The sequence below is a fragment of the Herpailurus yagouaroundi genome, unplaced genomic scaffold, assembly GCF_014898765.1.
Source record: "Herpailurus yagouaroundi ecotype Mexico unplaced genomic scaffold, PumYag 180, whole genome shotgun sequence".
Classification (NCBI taxonomy): Eukaryota; Metazoa; Chordata; class Mammalia; order Carnivora; family Felidae; genus Herpailurus; species Herpailurus yagouaroundi.
The window spans coordinates 22705773-22731456 of record NW_024412411.1 but is presented as its reverse complement, the minus strand read 5'-3'; the positions used below and the strand labels follow the sequence as shown (position 1 = coordinate 22731456).

The window sequence follows — 25684 nt, the reverse complement described above, 5'->3', positions numbered from 1 at the left end:
TCAGCCACGTCCTGGTTTTGGGCTCTCCTTACCACTTGCCTAGATGTCCTGAATAGCCTCCTAATATCACTTGCCTCTGATCTCTTTCTTCGATCCACACTGCATTTCTTATCTGTCTTCTTCTACTAGAATTCAAGAACCGGACAGCAAAACTTTATCTGTTAATATTCACCTGCTGTATCCCCAGTGCCTATAATACAACCCTGACACACAGAAGGCATTCAGAAAATACCTGCCCAGCAAATTCAAAAACTGTGCAGGCTGGTTCCTAAAGCTCAGCTCTGATCATATCACTCTGCCTCGCCCCCGCAATCCCAAATCACACCTATGAGATCTCACGCCAGTTTTCTGGCTTCTCTGAACCTCTCTCCTCTGTAAAATGGGCAGGCTTCATATCTGCTTCGCAAGACCACATGTGCAGTAAAAGCGAACTTACTCCCTACCTTCAGAGAACATGTATTATAACTGACATATAAACCCAAAGCTCAACGATAAAAAATTTTAAACACTAAAAACAGATTGTTCGAAGTCCACATAAGATGAATTGCCAAATAACTGTGATAAGTGATGAAGAGATCCATGCGGGCTGAAATGGGCCACACGTTCACTGTGCAAATCCTGACTGCCAATCTGTTACACCCGTTCTGACAGGTGCCGAGGCAGAAGGTAAAGAGAGCACAGTCCTTACCCTCAGAATAACTGCTCTGAAATTTGAAAGCAAATTCAAAGAAAAATGAATGCTGTGAATAACTTGAATATAAATTTTAATAAAAATATATTTCCAAAAGAAAATGATTTGGGGGGATGAATAATAAAAGGAATGGGGTCTCATCTGCTGAGTTCCCTTTTCATAAGCACATTTGCCAAGAACCGTGAGATCCTTCCCTCCAGTGATTTTAAAGATTCCCTTCCAGTTTTACCAATCTCAAAAGCCCTCAAAAATAGGCAGGAAGTTTTCATAGAGGAAACAGCTTCCTCCCTACTATGGTTTTGGATTTCTTCTGAGCTTCTGAATTATTTGCAAAAAAGAGATCAAAGTGAAAGCAGAGAAGGAAAAAAGATTCTGGGAAAGGGTACAAAAAAAAGTATTTAGGAATCAGAGAAAAATTAGGGAATAAATGGTGTAACTCTCAAGTTCTTGCAATAAGAACTCTGCTGAGAGTCACATGATATCGTAAAATAGTCTATTGACGCCATAGCAAAACCATTAAAAATAAGGCACCTACTAATAAAGAGACAATCAATAATACAACTGGCTGATTCTTAAAGCGAGGCTACAGAAAAAATTATGCAAAAAAAAGGCTAAAAATCAGAAACATATGATCATCTTGCTTTTCCAAACCAAATGCCGGTAAAAGAACTTACCAACTTTTTCCCTGATGCCACCTTTTGCCTCCACCGTCAAAGCAGATGCCTCGCGCCTCCCAGAATAGAGCTGGAAATCTGGGAAAAAGTAGTTGGGGTCTTCTAGAATCGGGGTGGGACTACCGGAGTGGTAACAAACAGGAGAGGGTCCTGGGGAAAAAGCAATGTGCGTATTAGTGCCACCGAAGTCCTCCTCTCCCTCCTTCCTGTGTGACTCATGAGAGCCCACGAGGCATTTTCCCACATTCGACTCGGAGCTGCCTTTTTGATTCATAAAATTCCAGAGTTACCATTCAGAATTATCGCAAGGCCAGCCACCCACCAAAATGACCCATGAGGTCAGAATAACAATCTTCAAGAGACACTGAGTAAAGTCATGACGCTTTTACACAACCCGGTTCCAAGGGCGGCAGCAGCAGCCACACTGACAAAAATCAAGCCCTCTGCAGAACTGGATGAGTCCCAAAGTTTGGGCTGGTCAAGGTGGGGGACAGAAAGGAGGGAGGTGGGGAGGCCAGCAAAGGAAATACCAAAACGGGGAGAGGAGAATACCTAAAAGATGCAGAGAGGGGTTGGCCATTTTGCTAGACCACGTGTCAGCACGAGCACGTCCCAGCCCAGGACAGAGCGCTCCGCTCAAGGTTTCTGGAGCCCCATGTGGCAGTGTGGGTCCGGGTCATGGGTTCCGGCCCTCTACCAAGCACCGCCTTTCCACTTTATCTCCGTCACACACAAACCAGAGTGCGCTTCCTGTTCCAATCAAATGTGACACAGTACTCAATCCTATGGGCACTGAACATGAGATACCACTACAATAACACTGATAGGCACATACAACATCGTGGGAACATTCAGCAGCCCGGCCCCTGCTCTCTTCCCCCCTTGCACTGACTTCTCTGCTTGGACACCACATTTAAGGCTCTTTTTGGCAAAAGTAGCTTAGTTACAGGGCACCCGGGTGGCCCAGTTGGTTGATCATCCAACTCTTGATTTTGGCTCAGGTCATGATCTCACAGTTTGTGAGTTGGAGCTCCGAATTGAGCTCTGTGCTGATGGCTTAGAGCTTGCTTGGGATTCTCTCCCTCCCCCTCTCTGTGCTCCTCCCCTGTTTGCGTTCTCTCTCTCTCTCTCTCTCTCTTTCTCTCTCTCTCAAAATAAATAAACCTGGGGGGAAAAAAGTAGCTTAGTTTACTCCAGGGGAAGAATCATGCTTTTCTTTTTAAATTAAAATCCTTGACCAAATGATAATTCCATTAGAACAAAAATGTTTTTCAGCTATAACCTCAAACTAATTTGAAAGTAATATGAAATTTCTTGCTGGGTTTTTTTATCAGCTCTTTTCTCACAAGGCCAAAGCTAGTAGTAACTAGTTATTGAGGCCATAGATGGAGATTTAGTCATCATCTTCCTCAGTTTCTTCAACACACAAGGAAGGGTTTGCAACTCTGCTCACATATATCTTAGGCATGTGTGGACTAGAGCGAAAAAAAAAAAAAAAAGGTTTTGACAGCTAGGATATTTATCTTGTAAAGCTAAAATAATGTAGTAGTGCCTCTCAACCTAAAGATGAATATAAACCAAATATGAATGGTGTAGTACATGGAGATCAGTCTAACATTGTAGTTCCAATGCCTATGACATTACCTGTCAGGGTTCTCTCTTTGGCCAAACTGCAAAGACTACCCTGGAAGAAACTTGTCCCTTTCCGGGCCTCATCTTCTGCATCTATAAATCTAAAAGTCTCAGGCTAAAATTAAGAATCACAGATGACCTAGATCCTAAGGCAAATTCTGACCTGGCTTCTACTTCAGCAGGTGGAAAATGCTGGTGGAAAATTAGAGAAATGCAGGGTGCAACCCTGGCTGCCATGACAGTTGCCGAGAGGAACTTTTAAAATCCTAATACCCAGGCTTCTTCCAGACCTAGTCAATTGGAATCTCGGGGGATAGGGCCCAGGCTCCTGTATGTAAAACTCCTCAACCAATTCCAGTGTGCAGCCAAAGGTCGGATGCCCTAAGCTGGAGGGAGAACAGTGCACGCTGGCAAAAATCCCCCAACACGAAAACACCTTTCTGTGCCCTCAGCTCCGCGCCCCCCCCCCCCCACCAAATCAGCGCCAGAGAGGTGTTGAGGACCCACCTACTTCAACAAAACAAAGAGTGGTGTTTTCTCATAGTGGATCTGGGTCAGGAATGGCCACGTGCAAGCACATGTCGCTTTGGGTGACACCGTCTAGTCACGGGACTATAAATTTTAAATGAAAACCGAGAGCAAGCTGCTAATGAAACTGAGGCCTAATTAAGGGTATATATGTGTATGTGTAAATGCATACAAAGGAGTGCGTAGGGTGTGTGTGTGTGTGTGTGTGTTTCTGTACAGACATATGCTTTCAACCTAAGAACCTAATTAAAACCTCTACACTAAGCCATTCTCATCACCACAATGAGACAGTTAGGGACCATGAGAACAAGCCCCAAGTGGAAAACATTATGTACCTCGGGCGCTTTCTGTTGGCTGTTACTGTTAAATCGCTTCTTTTAGAGAGCAGAACCAAGATGCGGCCCCGCATACAAGCTGGACTTAAAACAGAGGACCCTGGCTCCTAAAAGCACCAATGAGCTGCCTGAATTGCCTGCCAATATCAACCAATCAGGACGAGGCCCTTCCAACCAATCATGATGAAGCACGTTTGGGGGCACCTGGGTGGCTCGGTCGGTTAAGCAAGGGACTCTTGATTTCCACTCACGTCATGATCTCATGGTTGGTGGGATCGAGTCCTGCGTGGGGCTCTGGAAAGAAAGTGCAGAGACTGCTTGGGATTCTCTCTCTCCCTCTCTCTCTCTCTCTTTGATCCTACCCTGCTTCCACACTCTCTCTCTCAAAATAAATAAGCTTACCCTGCTTGTGTGCTCTCTCTCTCAAAATAAATAAACAAATTTTAAAAAGAAAAGATGAAGTACTCCCCCCCCTTCATTAGCATATTAAGCCAGAGTGGGAACCTGAGGGGGAGTTTTTGCTCTAGAACTTTTACTCCCTTGTGTCCCAGCGAGCCAGTCTAACCACTCTCTGTTAGTGCTGAGTCTCCTTCAGCTCAAGCTGTAGCCCCAGTAGAGCCTTGCCCGTGCCTTTGATTTTGGGGTCCAGCCTTAAGTTTCTATCCTTGTGGAGCCCCAAGAACCCAACCCCAGTAACAACACTGGTACAAATTGATTTTCCACATCTTTATCCAATGGCCTGCCACATGAGAACAGGTTCAAGGGCTCCAGGCCACAGAGTGTATAGAGATACATATCAACTATCATTTAAGGCTTCTTTCTTTTTGTACGCTGGGGTGTCCCACACATTCTTGGAGAGTTACGTTCCCACCGCTGCCCCCACTCCTAGGAGCTGAAGAAAGAAAAGCCCAGCAGATGAGCAGACGGCCTGGCAGGCAGACAGGCCTGGTATCACAGCTCCACCGAGAGAACCAAGAGAAGCTCCCAGCACGGACATACCCTACAGGGCTCGTGCTATTTGTGGCTTCGTCACCTACAAGACAAGGTAAAATGACAAGAATGTGTGTCACTGGGTCTGCATCGGATTGCTGGGCTGCAGAGCAAAAATGCAAGGGAGGCCTCGCCCTTAGTCCCACAGACACATAATCCTTCCCTGCCTATTGTAGTTCAGAATCTCCACTAGGAACTCTTTATGGCACAAAGCCGGTGTGTTTTCTTATGCGAAACGCAGGGTACAAGATCTACCCAATGGGGTCAAGGCTCTCTGACATGAGAAACTGGAAGTAAACATGTGACTTATGTTACACGACATAGGACAACATACGAAGGGGAATGCCGTTGGCTTTGTTAGCGTTCTCCACACCCAGGAGCAAAACTAGGAGAAGCCAGACACTCCCAGGTACCACTCCCACCCAGGAAGCCCCGCCTCTAGGGCGTGGCTCCGGCCCAGGGGCTCAGGAACAGGGCGTGTTTTAGGGCAGCACGCAGCCAATCAAGGATCCTGCTCCAAGGTGTGTGATAGGCACGTGCCTAGCCCCAGGGGCTTCATAGAGACTGTTTCCACACCGGGTCCTCCCGACTTCCCAATTTGCAGTCACCTGCTTCTTTCAAACCAGTCCTTGTCCCAGAATCATCACTGACAGCTTTAGTCTGCATGGGGAAACCGGCAAAAACGATGGAAAACCAGCTAAGGCCAGTGTAAAGGAGTCCCCCGTCTACAGGGCCCCCTTCTGGCGGCTCCTATGGCTCGTGCCCTGAAGGAAAGCCAGGGATCTGTTCGCGCTGCACGCCACAAAGGGTGAGGGTCTGGAATTCTGCTTTGAGGGGTCCCCATTCCTGCCTCATAGTGACTGTGATCCATCTCACCAAGAACGGTCCCTTCTCTACAAACCCTGCGTGTCGCGTATCGACCAGAAGAATCTTTTGCTTCTATGAGCGTGACTGCTTATTTCTAAAAGTGCTGAAGCTTCCTTCCCATTATGGTTTTATGCTGTTACTTTCTCTGTAACCGTCCAGACGCCTTTAGGTAATGTGACCCTGAACAAGACTTTTTGTTTTCCTTACTCAATACAGCACTAACAAAGGGCATCACTGTTGAAGTTAAAATGAATTAAGGTAAAATGAAGTGAGTCTTCTGGGGTGGGCACAGGGCGCAGAAACCTGGCGATCGCCTCTCATCTGCTCCACCTCCATTGTAGCTAGTTCCTTCCCTGAGATCAGATCGTGAATCTGTCAAGAGGCTAATGTAACAGGCTCAGAAGTGTCCTTTGCGTTTAAACACCGGAGGACGCTCAAATTGCCACCTTATCATCATCCAACACTCACAGAACTAGGAAAGCTCCTGTCCTCAAATCCCACTTCCGGCAGGCCACTCGCTTGCACATAACTGTTTTGGCGAGGGTCTCAAGTTCAAATTTTGCTTCGTTTTCAAGGCCGCCTGCCATCTGGCTGCTCCTCTGCTGTCAACAGCCTGGGTGCTCTACTCAGCATCCCAGCGTCCCGTGACCATGTCACCCCTATTTTCCAGGTTCCAGCCGGGAATGCCTTCTGCCTGCACACTCCTCTCCCCAGGTCCTTAACAGTTCACCCCAACAAACCTCTTCACTCCACCTCGTGTAGACACCCCCCCACACACATACACACATACTGGCCTTCCTTCCCTCACCTAGGGTACCAGTTATGATGTGAGCTCACAACTTAGCATTTAAGCATCAACTGCCTTTTTTTTTTGTAAGAGGCTCCAACGCTGGGTGGGGCTTGAACTCAAGACCCCAAGATCAAGACCTGAGCTGAGATCAAGAGTCAGACGCTTAACAAACTGAGCCACACAGGTGCCCCCCAACTGTCTCGTAGTTTATAGCAGCCATTTAATATAGTCTGGTGCTACCGTCCTGGGGAAGCTGGAAGGCAGGCACCACCCACATACTTGCCACTTTCTGCAAGGAAATACCCCTTTCTGTAAGGGATACCCCTCCTACTCCTTGCTGGCCGATGCAGAACACGGCACCGTCCTCTGGAATGGGCCCAAGTTTAAAGGAAAGGTCAAAGATCCCCCCAAAGCCAGTCTCCGGGAGTTCCCCATGACCCCTTGCACTTTTCCTTAAATGAGGGAATGTTCCTTTAAATGTTCCATTAAATGTTGCCTAACATGAGGGGGGCACTTGCTTTCCCCTGCAGGCCAGAGGCCCATTCCTCAAACCCTCCACGAACTGCAAAACAACTCCCAGGTGTTCTTTCCCCAAAGCCCAAAACTTTTCTCCCAGGCCCACCTAATCCAAACCCCCTAATGCATTTAAAAACCACTTCGCCCTTTAGATTAGTCTAGCCTCCTATAACTTTGTAACAGAAATTTTAAACATAGCAACAAACAATCCTGTGGCCTCTACCTTCCCTTTCAAAGAGCTAAGGAATTTGCTGAGTGTGCCAGCCGCCTCAAAGTCAAATGTAAGCAACGAAGCCTTTTGATTCTGGCAGAACTGGAGGTTTTTCCGGGGGGAGTGGAATACTCTGCTCAGGGAGACAGATGCCCTAGGAAACAATGTTTTGAAGCGGCCTGGAGAACCCATGACCAGTGCCTGAAAAATAAAGGCAAGTCTGTTCACAAGAACTCTTTCGAAACCCAGCTAGCCCAGGTGGGTTGGCCAGTTCACACTCCAGGAGCCTGAGACCTGAGTGCAGAAGCACGGACAGGTCAGGGCACCCTCTTCTAGGAATACGTGCCTGCAATACACGTTTTTAAACAGGAAACAGGAACCTCCACGCACTGGAATATCTCTTTCACCCAAGGAACCATTATTTGAGACTCAAGATGGGGACGGAGAGAGGTGGGAGGGAGGAAGGTTTCCAAGATTCCCAACCCCTAATGTCCACCTCAGCACCCAGTGGGAATTCTGATCCCCGGACCAATCTTGTCTATTGTAGCGAACAAATAAAATAATAAATACACTAATAGCTATTTAATTTAGACTTTCTCGAAGTGGAACTTGTGATTAATAACTTTAAAGGCAAGCTTAACTTGGTAATGCTTTTTTAGGAATATTGGAGACATCATCAGTGGGAACCAAAACACGGAACGTATGCTTAACCCTTTCAAGTAACAATGCAGTCAACAGAGCACTGTGCTAGGAGCTCTAAATACAAGAAATGAGTAAGACCGTCCTTGGCCTCAGGAGATCATGCTCTAGTTCTGGAGACCAACGTGCACACGTGCACACCCAAATTTCATTGCAGAGTAAGTGCTCAACTAAAGGGACACAAAGCTTTGGGGGCCCAGAAGTAATCCATCACTACCTGTTGATTAGGGAGGTGATAGCAAGCTGAAATGACAAGAAGAAAGAGACAGGTGAGCTGAGCAGAAAAAAGTGAGGAGGATATTAACCTGCTGTGGGGTGAGGAGAGGGTGCTAAGAAGGAGAGGTCAACACAGCGAGGTAAAAGGAGAAGCACAGGGATTGAGTCATGAAAGTGTTTCATCTTGGGCGCCTGGGCGGCTCAGTCAGCTAAGCATCTGACTCTTGGTTACGGCTCAGGTCGTGATCGCACAGTTTATGGGTTGGAGCCCCGTGTTGGACTCCGTGCCGGTGGCGTGGAGCCTGCTTGAGATTCTCTCCCTCTTTCTCTCTCTGCCCCTTCCTGGCTCGTGCTTTCTCTCTCTCTCTCTCTCTCAAAAATAAACATTAAAAAAAGAAGAAGAAAGTATTTCATCTCTTTAAGGAATGGAGAGTTCAGTGTCACTTGGATATGGGTAAGGAGGAGGACGACTCAGAAGCCAGTATTTAAGGGAGCTTTTTAATAAACTTTTTAAATTTTAGTTCGTTATTTTCGTAACACTAGAGAAATGCAAAATAATTTCGAAAATAGGTGATTCAACTACCCAGCATGTTCCTGAGAGTCAATCACAATACTCTAAAATACTTTCAGTGTTAGGAAACCCTGAACTCACTGTGTAAACCTTGGGGGTAGGTTCTGGCTCCCATCACAGAAGCCAAAAGTACCCTTCTGTGTTCTAGCAACAAGAACAGCCTAAGCTCAAGTCAACTGGATATTCTAGCCAAAGACTGTGAGTCTTGAGGAAAGGACACAAGGACAAAAGGTTCAGGTAAGTTACCTGTGGTAACAGTATCACCAGGAGTTCCAGGAGCCATCGGTCCTCACAAGACAAACACCGTGTCCCCGGCTGGGTTCCTGGTGTATTTTCACCTAGGTTCCTGCCCATTTTCTGGGCCTTCCTCTTAATATGTGAGCTGCCTAATATACTTCCAATAAATTCCTCTTTTGCTTAAGTTAGCCGAAGTCACTTTGTGCTTACAATCAAGAACTTCTGATAGAGACTTACATTTAAAACAAATTAATTGTTCTGACCCCCATCATAAAAATTCAGCATTGTCTGTATCCTAAGTACTACATGACTTAGCACAATCTGCCTTGTTGCCCCAAATACCCTTTGCACAAACCCCAAAGAAATACTTGTGATCCCTCAAAGGTTCCTTCATCTGGAAGGTCTTTCTCGCCAAGTCGGAAAACTCTTTCCTTGGCACATACTCACTCAATGCTCAAATATGTATGCTGACGGGGCGCCTGGGTGGCTCAGTCGGTTAAGCATCTGACTTTGACTCAAGTCATGATCTCACAGTGCGTAGGTTCAAGCCCTGCGCCGGGCTCTGTGCTGACAGCTCAGAGGCTGGAGCCTGCTTAGGATTCTGTGTCTCCCTCTCTCTCTCTGATCCTCCCCGGCTAGTGCTCTCTCTCTCTTTCAAAATAATAAATAGTCTGAAAGTTTTCTGAAGCTCTATCTAGTGCCACTTCCTCTGGGAAGTCATCTACCCCTTGCCCCCCGAATGTTTATATGCCACTCATCTGTGCTCCCATCACATTCCATGCATGTTTCTGCCACTATTAAACTGCCTATGTATTTAGTTCGTATTTTTCTCTCCCTGTTAACTCGTAAGTTGATCAGCAGCAGAAGACCATATCTTATTCACCTTTGTCTCTCCAGTGTCTAGCAGAAATAAAATCACAGTAAGAGCTCCAAACACGTTTATTGAATCAATGAATCATCTGCGTATGTTCACAGTACGTGCTAGTTTCTAGCACATAATGGGCACTCAATAAATATATATTGATGGAATTAAGATACATTTTTAAATAACCAGTTATAAGCATATTCTTAATTCTACAGAAAGTAGCTCAAAGATGATTCTGTCTCTTTCAAACCAATCAGGAGACCAAGGCTTGGTAAAAGCTACTGGGGAACAAAAACGAGAGAAAGCCACCTAGTGCTAAAACACGTTAATTACAAGCATACTATGATCCATTTCCTGTAGGGGCTCTGTCCACGATTCTGAAGTGACATCACAGGGAGTCGGCACAGGGAGAACACAAGCCAGCTCTTAGAGGAAGGTGCTCTTTCATTCTGCTCAACCCCTGCAGGTGAGCCCTGTGTCCTGGGACTGTGCCCTAAATGCAGGCTTTGGTGCATGCTTCTTCAAAAGGTCTGGGAGCAGGACCAGAGTCAACAGACCTCTCTCTGGGGGTGCCCAGTCACCCACCATAAGAAGAAGGAATCATCCTAGTCCCTACCTATCACGCAGAGTCACCACAAGCACACATGAGTATCCCATGAGAAAAAGATTTTATCTACAAAGAGAAAATCATCTTTTAATTTTGGATTTTAACATGAAATCCAAAGGCTGGTTAACTACCTTGACTCAAATTGTACATAATATGATAATTTTTATATCAGGTAGATATATTTGGTAGTTAACCTATCTAAAACTAGAAGTACCTGGACTCTTGGGGCGCCTGGGTGGCGCAGTCGGTTGGGCGTCCGACTTCAGCCAGGTCACGATCTCGCGGTCCGGGAGTTCGAGCCCCGCGTCGGGCTCTGGGCTGATGGCTCAGAGCCTGGAGCCTGTTTCTGATTCTGTGTCTCCCTCTCTCTCTGCCCCTCCCCTGTTCATGCTCTGTCTCTCTCTGTCCCAAAAATAAATAAACGTTGAAAAAAAAAATTTTTAAAAAAAAGAAGTACCTGGACTCTAGAAATTCCTTACTTCAGATAACTTAAAAAATTTTTTTTATCAAGATATGCTTGACATTGAAAATGATGTACATGTTTAGGGGCATCTGGGTGGCTCAGTGGATTAAGCGTTCGACTCTTGATTGTGGCTCAGGTTATGATCTCTGGGTTCATGAAATTGAACCCAGCATCGGGCTCTGCACTGGCAGCATGAAACCTGCTTAGGATTCTCTCTCTCCCTCTCCCTCTCTCCCTCTCCTGCTCACACGCACTCTCTCTCTCTCTCTCTCTCAAAATAAATATTTTTTTAAAAAATGGATAATTAAAAAAATGTACACATTTAACATAGAAACTTGTCGAGTTTGGGGATAAGTATCCACACATGAAGCCGTCACCATCATCGAGACTACAGATATACCCATCACCTCTCTAAGTCCTCTCCCACCTCCTTTATTAATATGTGTGTGTGATAAGAATATTTAACATACTATCTACCCTCTTAGCATGTTTTAAGCATAAAAAATACAGTATTGTTAGCTACAGGCACTACAGTATATAGTCGATCTCTAGAACTATGCACTCAGGTGCGTTTTAATAAATAAGCCCTATATTTAATTAAATAAGTGAAACTTCAATAATCTTTAATCAATTTCAGGACCAGAAACGTATTCGTTTGGGTGGCCCTGGCATACATTATGTTCCCATTGAAAAAAAAAAAACTTACTGGCATGTGAGCTCCATTGCTTTCAAATGTGTTTCTATCACTGCAGGCAGACAGTAAGTACTTAATCTTTTCTGAACAAAGGAAAACAAACAGGATGAGAAACCTTAAAATAAACCCCAAGACACAAGATGGCAACATAAATGCATAATTATGCTTCTCAAGGCTCCCTCTCTGAGCCACAGAGGACAAGAGCAGCTCAGACCTTCCATCAGGTTCCTTCCACCGCCCTCCCCGTCTCCTTATACTCACTGTGTCTTCTTGTACTCACCTCCCTCAGGAGTCAATGTTGACTCATAACTAGACACGATAATTCAAATCAACCAATGTTCCCCCAAAACTGAACATCCCTTTAGTAATAAGAGTATAATCAATAGTAGAAGGAGCTACCACTTGTTGAGGGCCTATTGAGTGTAGGGACGATATAAAAATCGTCATGTGTAATTGTCAACACCCTATTTCCGTTTTGTACATAGGGACTAGGCTCACAGTGGTTAAGTAATGCCCAGAGGCCCAGAGCTAGCCAGCAGCACAGACAAAGTCAAAGCTTTTTTTGCAACGTCATTCTGCCTTCCAAAAATTCCGCAATAACGCACACTTAATTCTGAGTCCTCTTTTCCTGACTAATTTCTTACATTAAAATCAGGAGAGTTTTGGGGCGCCTGGATGGCTCAGTCGGTAAGCGTCTGACTTCAGGGCGTTCGAGCCCCGCATCGGGCTCTGTGCTGACAGCTCAGAGCCTGGAGCCTGCTTTGGATTCTGTGTCTCCCTCTCTCTCTCTGTTCCTCCCCAACTCACACTCTGTCTCTCTCTCAAAAATAAATTAAAAAAAAATTTTTTTTTAATTTTAAATCAGGAGAGTTTTAATGATATGCTCTTGCTTGTGGGCAATGGGGAAAGGTACTAGGAAAGTTTTTCTCGGACTATATGAGGCAGAGAAGCATCCAGTACTATTTCATTTGTGCTTTTTCACAAAAGCTTCAAGTAATAATAGCACGCTCTCTGCCAATCACCAGAACACCAAGGCACTTGATGAAGCTACCCCTCCCCATCCCTTCCGTTGACCACATATTAGTTTCACGATGGTGTCTCCACTTTAACAGTGGATCCCAAGGCTGTGCTGTGTCAGTCACCTGTGCTCCGTGTTAAAAATGTCACTTCCAGGGGCGCCTGGGTGGCTCCGTCGGTTAAGCGTCCGACTTCGGCTCAGGTCACGATCTCGCGGTCCCCATGAGTTCGAGCCCCGCGTCGGGCTCTGTGCTGACTGCTCAGAGCCTGGACCCTGTTTGAGATTCTGTGTCTCCCTCTCTCTCTGACCCTCCCCCGTTCATGCTCTGTCTCTCTCTGTCTCAAAAATAAATAAACGTTAAAAAAAAAATTTTAAAAAAAAAATGTCACTTCCAAGCTCCATGTCAGGCCTGTCGGGATCTCCACATGTGCAGACCAAATGTATTTTGGCCTCACTTGACAGCTGATTTGAATACAGAGTCACGTCTAGGAGGCTTACGCTTCTCTGCCATACAAGTTCTGATATGACACATGCACTCCAAAAAAGTTGTGATAAACTGAAATCTTGTCCATCAATCACACTTGAAGCCAAAACATGACGGATCTGATGAACGCAAACGGATGAGTAAACAACTCTTCCTAAAACAAACAAACCAATCAACCTGAATCGGTTCTTCTGGTAAAGAATTCTTTGTGTAAATGTGTTACTTTTTCATAAATTCAGAGTAAAGTCAGCAATTGTAGTGCCCTTCTAATTGCTAACCTGAATGACCAGGTAAGGGAATATGGCTATTTCAGCTACATCTCAAGTATTGTTCTAAAGATACAATAAAGCGATTATACCAAAAAAATACATCCAGGGGCACCTGGGTGGCTCAGTGGGTTAAGCGGCCAACTTCGGCTCAGGTCATGAGCTCATTGTCTGTGGCTTTGAGCCCGGCATCGGGCTCTGTGCTGACAGCTCAGAGCCTGGAGCCTGCTTCGGATTCTGTGTCTCCCTTCTCTCTCTGCCCCTCCCCTGCTCGCGCTCTGCCTCTCTGTCTCTCTCAAAAATAAATAAACATTAAAAAAAAATTAAAAACAAAGATATTTAATTCAACATGATAAGATAAAGCCTGAGAAAATGCCTACCATATTACAAGACAAATGCTTGCTAAATCTGAAACTCAAAAAACACACAGCCACTACGTCACAGTCATGTAAGATAAGCAGCTAATTTTACAGGGAAGGAAGGCATAGAACATAACATTCATCGAGCAATACATGATACCAACATTATCTCAGGTAATTCTCACATCTCTGAGAATTAGGTCTCATTATCTCCTTTTTACCTAAACATAAACATAAATGACACGCTCTGGGTCACACAGCTCACAGCCATAAGGCTGAGATGCAAATTCGGTTTTGACTGTTCCAAAGCATTCCACGGAATTTAAGCGGTATTTTAAAACACCTAGGTACCTGTGGTAGTATTTGGTTTCTTATAATTCCTACACATTACAAAAGATCATGGGTCTGGTGAACTTGATTGGCAGCAAAATGCAGAAGTATTCGCTACTTCATCCATCTGTTAATCCATCCGTCCGTGCTTTCAATCACTCATTCATTCCACAAACATCTGTGACATTAAGCATCTGCCAGGGGAAAGACAGTGCCCAGTATGGGAACCCAAATCTGCCAGGCCAGACTTCTAAGGCAGACAACTGCCCAACAGTGGCCCAATGAGGTGATGCAGGCAAACTCAAGGTAGCACGGACTGGCGAGCAGGGACACCAGTGTTCAGGTCCCTCTCGGGACACGCACACCTAGATCTGTAACTGTGCTAAGGGGTTATGCTTACCTCTTTCTTCTCTTAGGCCTCAATGCTTTGGATCATGGACCTCTCTAAAACAATCTATCAAGAGCTACATAGTTTCTCCCTAGGTCTAAAAGAATGCATACACACCGATTTCGTGGCATTCACAACTCTAGGAGGATTATCCTCACTTCTCAGGTGCAGAAACTAAGGCACTGAGAATAACTTGCACAATTACTAAAGGGCAAAACCAGCATTCAAGCCCAGCTGGTCTGGCCCCAGAGCATGTAGTGTTTACCACTACACCAACGGTCTTCAAACTTTTTCGTTTCAGGACCTCTTTACACTCTTAAAAATTACAGAGAACCCAATAAGCTTTTGTTTCTGTGAGCCGTATCTAACCCTTCTTACCATATCAGAAATGGAAACTGAGAAATCTTAAAATATATGCTAATTCATTTCAAAACAACAATGGACCCATTCTCAGTTACACAAAACATTTTTATGAAAACTCATTTCTAAGACAAAAGGCAGTGCGAACAGTATTATTTTACAACTTTGCAAATTTCTTTAAGGTAAGGCTTACTAGACTGCTGGATTTTCATATCTGTTCCTGCTGTCAATCTATTGTTGTAGGATTTTTATTGAAGAAGATCAAGGAAATGTGGCCTCATTCGAACATGTAATTGGAAAAAGGAGGAGTATTATGATAGCCATTCCAGATAATTGTGACTGTTCTTTGAAGCTACACCAAAAGTCAACAAGTACTAATTTCTTTTTTTTTTTTTTAATGTTTATTCATTTTTGAGAGACACAGAGAGACAGAGCTGTCAGCACAGAGCCCGACATGGGGCTCGAACTCATGAACCATGAGATCATGACCTGAGCTGAAGTCAGATGCTTAACTGACTGAGCCACCCAGGTGCCCCAACAAGTACTAATTTCTTAAAGGTGGTTGCAGTATGAACTATAAAACTGTATCAGTGATCCTGCCTTGGATATTCCTCTATCTAAGAGGAATGTATCTATCTATCTAGAATGTAATGTATTCTAGTACATTAAAATCTACTGGTCCATCTCTCACTTTGGAGGGAGTTCTCTTTTCCATGATTTCATAATTTCATACATTGGTCATTTGGAAAATCATGGTTCACTGCACCATGCAAATCCTCTGCACATGCAAATTTTTCAAGTATGTCACGTCAACAAAATCACCTTTGTTAATATACGATGGATTGCAATCGTCAGGAAAGTCTTTGGCATTTTAGGAAGTTGTCAAGTGCACAGTGGCAAATCCAAGTTTTCCAAAATTCCAGTTTTTACTGGAAAGCCTGAGTTTTATCACTGGCAACAAAGAGTGTCCATTGGTTTTCTTAAAGTGAAGGCTCCCTTCATTCGTTTTTGAGAAAACATCTAGCAAATACCCAATAAACCAAGAACTCGGAATTACCACGGTTTGTGGGTCATTCTCTCAACTACAAATGGCGTCCCACGAGAAGAGCCTTTAGCTAAGCTCCCCGCCTCGGTCTGCAGCAGGAGCACATCCTGTGTGCTTTCCATTTCATCATGCGAGGCATTAAAAAGGTGCACCTGAGGTTGGAGATTTACTACCGTGTGTGCTGGTAAGGGGCAGACAGACCACTGGTACAGTCAGTGCCCTTGCCTTGATCCATGCAAAGTTCTCCCCAGCACTGCTTTCGTACCATCAGTACAAATGTCAGTATGGTGGTCATGTGTCTTCGTGTTATTATGAAGATCGTGTTTTGGTCTCAGGAACCCCCCAGGGCTCCAGGGAGCACACTTTGAGAAACATGGCTTTCCATTCTATAGCCTCTTCTGTGGGGAAGGGACCAAAAGTCATGAAACTGAAAAAGAACTTTAAGATGAAAATGGCTGCAAAACCAGCTATAACTGAGAGGGAGTTGCCTCCCCGCCTGGGCAAAGAGAGGTGCCTGCGGCCCCTGGAAGTGGGGAGCCTTGAAGGCACACAGAGACCCTTTGATGTGAAGCACGGCTTGAACTCTACCTGTCAGACCAACGGACTCCAATAACTAAAGAGAATGTATCAGAGGAGAGGCGGCAGCCTCTCTAGAAAACACCTGCCCGTGAATACACCTTCTTGCCCTTGAGGGATTTTTATAAAAGGGAATACAAATCAACAATGATATTTCCCTAGAGGAAAAGGCTCCATGAGATTACTTTTAGGAGGTGGGGAGAAAAGAAACTGTAATAACTTGCCCGGCAGGAAGTCAGGCAATGCTGGGACAAAAGGAAGGATGTTAAGACATGATGAAGGAAGAGAAGACAGTGATGCTATTAAGCCAAAAGACCAAAGTATTAAAAGATTTAAAGAAACAACAAAGGTAGAGGAGACAACAGCCACCCAATGGAAAGGGGGAAAAACGGGCCAATTTGTTTTGATTTGTTTTGGCAAATCTGCTTCTTAAACAATCTAAGAATCCAGGCTCTGTGAGCAAATGAGTTAACTTCTTGCTTCCTTTCACCTTATCAGTTAAGGGAGACAGTAATTGGACCTCCTACTTAGAGCCGTTATAAAGATTACATACGATAATGCAAAGGGCTATGAATGGTATTCCAGCACATAATAAGTGCTCAGTAAATTTTAGCTTTTTTTTTTTTTTAATCGGAGTGGGGAAATGGAACAGGAATCAATGATATAAAATTCCCTTTCAAGAAATGATCAAATCCGTGAGCTTTTTAAAAACAGCAAGATGCTCAAGCAGATCAAAGATGAAGACATTTAAAGTTTTGTCAGACTGTTCAGCTGATTGACAAACTAGACTAAAATTACACTTTCAATTTTCTAAGCACTTAGGTTGAGAAGCCTTAAAATATACAATTTCTCCAGGGCACCTGGGTGGCTCAACCCATTAAGCATCTGACTTTGTCTCAGGTCATGATCTCACAGCTGGTGCACTGGAGCCCCGCATCAGCCTGTCTGCTGTCAGCAAAGAGCCTGCTTCAGATCTTCTGTCCCCCTCTCTCTCTGCCCCTCCCCCGCTCACACTTTCTCTCTCTCTCTCTCTCAAAAATAAGCATTTAAAAAATATACAATTTCTCAGGGCGCCTGGGTGTCTCAGTTGGTTAAGCGTCTGACTTCAGCTCAGGTCATGATCTCTGTTAGCTGTGCTGACAGCTCAGAGCCTAGAGCCTGCTTCAGATTCTGTGACTCCCTCTCTCTCTGCCCCTCTCCCACTCACACACTGTCTCTCAAAAACGAATAAATGTTAAAAAAAAAAAATTAAAAATATATATATACAATTTCTCTGAAAATAAGCTTAATGGTGCGTCCTACTATCACAGACCAAAATGAAAGAATACATGGCATTATCCAAAGGCTCTTCCAAAATTCCTAACTTGTCTACCACCTGGGCATACAAGTCAAGGGCTAGGTAGACCTGGAGAAGGTATCAGGTACCAGGCTCTAACCTGAATACCCTCAGCTGCCTAGGGAAACTCCTCTTCAGCCAGAAGGACAAGGGGACACTTATTAGGAGGTTACAGGGGAGTGAGTACGATTTGTCCTCTCTTCTAAGCACTACAAATAAGAAGAAATAAACCTCTCCTCTTGCTCCACGGTGAATGTTCCATAAGGAACGTTTCTGGAGACTGAGAATCTCAGGTCTGAATCAAACACAAAGGTCATCACTGTAAGCATGGATTTCACTGCTGTATTGATGAGTTGTAAGCTTTGTTTAATGGAGATATATAGTTATTGATCAACACACTGCACTCAATGGTGAAAAACTGAGAGCTTTTCCTCTAAGATCAGGAAAAAGACAAGAATGTCCTCTCTCTGACCACTTTTATTCAATACGGTACTGGAAGTCCTTGCTGCAGCAATCAGGCAAGAAAAAGAAATAAAAGGCATCCAAGTTGATAAGAAGTAAAACTGTTACTATGTGCAGGTGGTATGATACTATATAGAGAAAACCCTAAAGATTCCACCAAAAAACAAAAAAAAAATTGACACGAATTCAGAAAAGTTGCAGGATAAACAGAATTAAGAGTCTGGGTTTTTGTTTGTTTTTTTTAACTTCTTAAACTGAACGAGCACACGGCACATCATGGAGTCCTAAATACTTTTTCTACATGATTAAGTAAGGCAGACTTTGCAAACAAATCATCATGCATAATTAGCACTAATTTTCCATTGTTCTTCCCAGATTGTACAACCCCCTCAAATCAAAGAGGAAACTGAAAGGCAAATGTAGACACAATCTGCGCTGCCGCCACAGAACGTGTCTCTGATGACCCCCTGCCACACCCCCACCTGGTAGCTGTCCAAGGGCTCCTCTCCCTCAGCTGGGAGAACCTACTGACTCTGATCTGGTCCTGGTTATGTGCGCCAGCTACCATTCCAGCCACGCGAGCTTCCTGAAGTTCCTCAAAAGCTCCGCAGATGAACACCGCCGTGCCATTAGACCCACCTCCCACAATCCTGCAGGACACTAAACCGCACTCACTCAATGTAAAGAGATTTCTAGAATGAGACACCCCCGCGCTTCTTGTAATTCCTTGGTTGCATCTATAACCCCCATGTCCTCCCAAGCCCCCCATCAGGGAACTCCTCCCATGCTTCTAGAAGCCATGGTATCTGTAATTTAAACCCACTCCCTCTTAATCAGCTCACAGTGAAGATAAAATCCTTGGAAGGCGATTATAAATTGTTTCCTGTCCTCGTAGCAGAACAAACGCAGTTCATCTGCCTTCTGTTTTCGAACACCACACTCCATTACATGCCTTGTAGAATATAAATTCCATGGGCACAGAGGGCAGATATCCCAGGCCTAGTCCAGTTCCAGGCACGTGACAGAGCCTCAAATAGCAGACGGAGGACTGCATCTTTTCACTGTAGCAAATGCTCCACCTCAGTATGGACTTGCGTGGTCCAGAGTCACTCAAGGCTCTGCATCCCAATGTCTGCCTAATGTATAGTCTGCCCCCAAATGAGAAATGTCATGATCCCTGAGGTTCAACATGTACCTTCCTTAAGAGAAGCTGAAAATATTTCAAAGCAGTTTCAATTAGAAGATTCGTGACTACTGCCTAACTACGAAACTTAACACTACAAAATCTGTTCACTTTGCGAGCAAATTTAATTACACATAACACGTTGTAGGTTCTTAAACTAATAAAGTGATCTTAGTCACTTAACAGAGGCCATTGAAATGTTAATATCTGCATTCATTCCAATTGTTGTCTCCCAATTCCCAGAATCCATTTTGGAGAAAGTTGAAGGTAAGAAACTTCAGACTTTCAGAAAATTTTACTTCTAAGCTCGGGACTGAGATAATCCATATCTCAGAGTAGACCTTTTTAGATCTTACAGTCTTAATTTTTTGTTTGGATGAATATTTTACAGGATCAAATCTCAAAGTCAGCTCAAGTAAACGTACTCCCCACTTTTCATCCCCCTGCCGCTCATGTATGATCTATCAGGCCAGTCTATCGGGTTTCCTAAAGGGTTATGTCCTTTAGCAAACCTCCTGCTTTTCTCTGACACTCCCATTACATTTAAGGTTTGTGATGCTGTTTACATTACTTCCCCAGGTCTCTTAATTTAAGCTACTGTGATTTCAGAAGGCATTTCCTTCCACTCTTCTAGATAAAGGAGCTAAATTGGTGTTACATGCACTCCGCTGTGAATTTAATGCTATCTCCTAGGTACCGCATCCACTGGTTTCCAAAATTCTGAAAGCACCTTGTCTATTTCTCCTCCTCTTTTAAACCCCATTGTTCAAAAACAAGATCCCAGGCAGGCGATCTTAGGGGCCCTTCTTCCCACATCACCAGTGTGAGCAATCAACCAAACTGCAGCGATAGTTAGAGACTGGTCCCTTGGGAAACAGGGCCTTGCCAGAGAATTTCACACCTACCCCTTTCCCTCAACCCCCCAGACAGAGGGAGCTTACTCAGAAGAAACTTGGTGCCCAGAGGCCTTCAGGGTGCAGTTCCTGTCCGGAAGGGAAAGGCCTGTCTCACACCTGCCTTCGGGGGTCACGTTCCGGGGGTCACACTACCCAGAGCAGCCCTTACAGCTGAGAAGCAGCAGGTACATGTGAGATGCCTCCTTCCTCCCTGGCCCAGGGCCACAGGGCACAGCACAGCCCCACCTAAGGCGAAGAAGCACAGCAGCCGGAAGACAAGATATCTATCACCCTTGTTCTTGCCCTGCCTGTTCTGAGAAGGGTGGAGGAAAGAAGCGAAAGACAGGGTAGATGAGAAGAGGTGCGAAACAACAGAAGCAGGAAGACCTGCTGTGTGGCAAGCACGGGTTCCCGGGTAATGAGTGCCTCACTAGCTGGGGTGTAGATGTGCAAAGGAAGGTGAGGCACGCCAGACGGATTTGGGAAGCCGACCACAGGGACCCGGATGTGAGGCAGGGAAAGGAACCTTACAGTGTACAGAACTTTCGAAGGAGGCAACAGTTAGGATGATGCAGTGTGGAACGGTATCTGAGCAAGCCCAGACACCGGCGGGGATGAGCAAAGGCCCGCCACACCCCCCCCCCTTCCCCTTGCACTGACAAAGGCTGGTTCAACAGTGGAACAGACCCAAGGCGGAGGAGTCCAGGCTGGCTCGAGATCTCCCCAGGAGAACCTCTCAGTGCTAACTCTGCACTGGCGTTTCCATTTGCTTCTCTCAAGGACCTGGGAGAATCCCAGGAACGGAATCAAGGCCACAAACATCCCTGGGAACAGCCTCCTGTAAAAGCCTCCTAACCTGGTAAACTCTACCTACTCCCGGCATACCCCAAATGCCTCGCTGACCCACCCTCCAAATGAAATGAGCCTCCAGAGATGAGGTTCAGGGGTGCCTGGGTGGCTCAGCTGGTTAAGCATCCAGCTTCAGCTCAGGTCATTATCTGACGGTTCGTGGGTTCAAGCCCTGCGTCGGGCTCTGTGCTGACAGCTCAGAGCCTGGAGCCTGCTTCGGATTCTGTGTCTCCCCCTCTACCCCTTGCCCACTCACACTCTGTCTCTCTTTCTCTTTCTCTCAAAAATAAATATTAAAAAAAAAAAAAAAACAAAAAAACAAATACGAGGTTCAGGTTGGCAGAGGGTTTGCCCTGTGGTCTTTTCTCCCATTCAGTCCACACAGGACTTCAACAGGGAAGTGATTCATTTCAGTCAAAACTGTGTCACCTTCCCGTCCTATGAAGCCCCATAATGTTGCTGTCAATCAAACCGGGACTATCATGTCTCTAGCACAGCACTGACCAGTGGAACTCACTGCAAGGACAGAAATAGCTGCTGGCATATGAACTGTGCCTAACAGGACTGAGGACTTTTAGTTCATTTACTTTTAATTAACTTTGATGGCCAACATGTGGCTAGTGGTTACTGTGGACAGTGTAGACCCAGAACCCAAAATAAAAATAGACCGGGGTCAGGGGCACCTGGGTGACTCCGTCGGTTAAGGGTCTGGCTCTTGATTTCAGCTCAGGTCATGATCTCGTGGTTCATGGGATGGAGCCCCGCATCCGGGCTTAAGATTTTCTCTCCCTCTCTCTCTGCCCTCTCCCTATCCACGCCCCCTCAAAAAAGACAAAAAACAAAAAAACAAGAAACAGACGGGGGACAGATCACATCTTCCAAGGATGCCAGGAAAAAAAAAAAAAAAAAAAAACTTCATGGAATTGTATTTCTCTACCGCGAAGAAGTGGACTCTTAACAGTCCAGCATCTGTTCAAGCTATTTTCCAGCACTGAACCCTTCTTTGGTCATTACCACGTCCACACATCAAGTATCTATTTTGAAGGCCCTCAGAGACCCTACCCCCACCTTCTGTTTACTGCGGGAACCTTCTCCACGAAGGCCCTGCGGATTTCCTGCGGTCTTTACAAGCCCCGCAGCAGCAGTGAAATTCAGCATCAAGAGAAGCAGTTCATCCCCACGTCCAAGGATACTGTCCTGAAGGGCAATCAAGGACGCTCCAAGTAACAAAGGAATTCTGAACCATGCTCTACCTTGTATTTAGTCCTTTCGTATGTGTTATCTCACTGAAGCCTCACAATTACCTCTCGATGGAAGTACTGAGTCAGCACATTCACTTTACAGAGGTTAAGTGACTTAGCCAAGGCAATATGGCTTGTGGATGGTAACAATACACGGTAACCTGGAATATCTCCCGAGGACCAAGGAGGATAAAAGACAACAGAGGGAAGGAAAAGTCGGCCTGGAAAGGGGGAAGGCACAGAAGAATGATTAGAGCCGAGCATTTGGTTATGCAGATCAATTCATCACCTTAGAAATCAATCTAGCTCAGTCTCCGTCGTTTAAACATGAACACATGCGGTTCCAAAGAGTTAAGCACCTCAGTCGAGGTCCAATGAAAAGGAGACTATGCTCTAAAATACTGGTTCCCAAAGTGTGGTCCCGGGACCAGCAGGAACAGCATCACCTGGAAACTTGTGAGAAATTCAGATTCTCAGGCCCCTCCAAGAGCTAACCGAAACAAAACTCTGGGGGCGGGGTCACAGACTGTTTTGTTCAAACACAGCATCACCTCATCACCCCCATTTCAGAGCCATTGCTCTAGAAGTGTGTATCTAAGGTCCATTCCATTTCCTCTGGGAAACAAACAACATGGCCATCAAGGGAAAGGAAAGGGAGCTGCCGGGTGTGAAGCATCCTGGTGACATCAGCCCTGACCTAACATACACCTAGGCTAACAGGCACTGTGAACTCCAGCCAGCACACAGACCTCCCGCCACCTCCCGTGGCTGGGGCAGAGAGGAAACTGTTCTTTACTCAAAAGTTTGGGTTTATAGGCAGGAAAAAAAGGTCTACTTTATAGCCAGTACTAGATCGGGCATAGAGTACCCTACCTTCTAACCTCATTCAATAAATAATATTTGGTACATGATAACAATGTTCCCAACTGTGAAGAGCTACGTTTCTATGAGTAAAAACTGGGATTCCAGTTTCTGGGAAAAAGGAGATAGATGAAAATACACATAACATCATAAAGCCATGGGTCTGTAATAATAATAATAATAATAATAATCATAGCAGCAAGTGTTTACTGAATGCTTTCAATACGCCCAACATGGTATATAGGCACTGTTTCTCCTGCAACTCCAGGAGGCAACTGTTTCCATTTCATCCATGAGGCTTTAACAGGTCAAATGCCCTGAGATTACACAGCAAGGAGGAAGGAGGGTCAGGAAGCAAGCCAGGTCTACTGTTCCTAAACAATCCAAAATACTACCTCCTTTTCCATTTTAACACATTCTGATTTTGAAGCTGTTTAACTTCATTCAGACTCTTTATGTTAGTGAGTTGTCAGTGCTGGATCGTTATTATTTTTTTAAGCTGTTATGCCACGTACAGTTCAAAAAAGCCCTCAACCGCCCAGTTTACCCCAAGTCCTTCAGCGTGTGCTCAAGAACCGGGGTAACTCACACTGAAGAATTCATGGCAACACAGACATCCAAAAACTGGATCAAAGGCAAGAATCGATTTCATTCCCACCATGCTTGGGCAACGTGCCCAGGAAAGCCCTGACCCCCCATCAAAGCGAGCCCTCTCAGCTCAGTGCTCCACGGCACAGCATGCTTATCTCCTTTACTGTACATAATACATGGAAATGTCCACACAATGACTGCACTAAGGGGTGAGCTCTTAAGAGTGGGAACATGCCTGATTCAACTGTGTGCTTCTAGAACGCTAAATACATAATAAACACCTAAGGGATGGTTTTCAAGAAGGGCAGCAGGACGTACACATTCTTAAGAGGGGGTAAAAGTGAACTACAGTTTAAATACACTATATAAAACTATGAAACAAAAAAAGAAAACGTAGGAGAAAATCTTTGGGATGGAGGCCGAGGCAAAATGTTCTTAGATTTGACACCAAAATCACAACCCATAAAAGGAAAAAAACAAAAACAAAAACAAACAATACGTGGGACTTCATCAAAATTAAAAACATTTGCCCTACAAAAGATCCTGTTAAAAAGATAAAAAAGGCAAACTACATACTGGGAAAAAAAAAAATATATATATACAAGCCATATATATGGCAAAGGATTCATATTTAGAATATATGAAGAACTCTCCAAGCTCAACTGTAAAAAAGAAACCAACAACAACAAGAAAAAAACAATCCAGTTAGAACATGAGCAGACATTTCACCAAAGAGGAGATACAGATGGGAAATAAACACATGAGAAGATGTTCAACATCATTAGCCATTAGGGAATGCAAATTAAAGCCAGGATGAGACTAGAACACTTGTTGGGACAGCTACAATAATAAACCAATGCTGGTGAGGTTGCAGAGAAACCCAATCTCTCCTACATGGCTGGGGGGAATGTAAAATTGTACAGCCACTCTGGAAAAGTTTGGCAGTTTCTGAGAACACAAAATATACACTTAACCACTCAAAATCCAGAAATCACACTCCTGGGCATTGATCTCGCAGGAAGGAAAACATGTCTGTACAAAACCCGGTGCACACATGTTCATAGCAACTCTTAATTGTAAGAGCCCAAAGCTGGGAACAACCTAAATGTCCTTCGGTAGGTGAACGGTTAAGCGAGCTGTGGTATAACCATACCATGGAATACTACTCAGCAATAAAAGGGAACAGACTCTTGATAATGTGACAGCTTGAGTGGATCTCAAGGGTGTTCTGTTGAGTGAAAACCCTCATCTCAAAAGGTCATATGCCACATGATTTTATTTAACTTATGTTTTTTTCTTTTTTAGAGAGAAAGGAAGAGAGCACAAGCAGGGGGGAGGAGCAGAGAGAGAGGGAGAGAGAAGGAAAATCCCAAGCAGCCTCCATGCTCGGCGCAGAGCCCAACACGGGGCTCAATCCCATGACCCTGGGCTCATGACATGAGCCAAAATCAAGAGTCGGATACCCAACTGACTAAGCCACCTAGGCGCTCCCCACATGATTTTATTTATGTAACACTCTCAAAATGATAGATAGAGATGGAGAAGAGATTAGTGGTTATCGGGGTTTAGAGATGGGTGCGGGGAGGAGAGAGTGGATGCCACCATGAAGGAGTGGCACAAGGAACATCCTCGAGGTGATGAGATAGTTCTGTATCTTGACCGAGATGGTGGTTACCGGAATCTACACGTGTGAAACAATTGCTTAGAAGGATATACGCACAAACACAAATGCGTGCATGTAAAACCAGTGAAATCTGACCATGCTCTGTGGATTGTACCAATGTCAATTTCCCAGTTCTATTGTACTGTGGTTATGTAAGCTGCTACCAATGGAGGAAAATGGGTGAAGAGTA

The 25684-nt window shown here is 44.8% G+C and overlaps 1 protein-coding gene across 15 annotated transcripts in view; it reads right to left on the bottom strand.

Annotated features, from left to right (window-relative positions):
* AMOTL1 (angiomotin like 1) overlaps nucleotides 1-25684 on the bottom strand; it is a 159393-nt gene that overhangs the window by 75527 nt on the left and 58182 nt on the right. For 12 of the 15 annotated variants that reach the window (XM_040489654.1, XM_040489656.1, XM_040489658.1 and 9 more), the window contains one exon: nucleotides 1366-1515. In XM_040489654.1, the coding sequence (XP_040345588.1) occupies nucleotides 1366-1515 (150 nt within the window). Of the gene's footprint in view, nucleotides 1-1365; nucleotides 1516-3860; nucleotides 3972-11598; nucleotides 11670-14984; nucleotides 15094-25684 lie in introns of those variants that run through there. The other 3 variants (XM_040489662.1, XM_040489661.1, XM_040489663.1) reach the window with 3 other exon arrangements.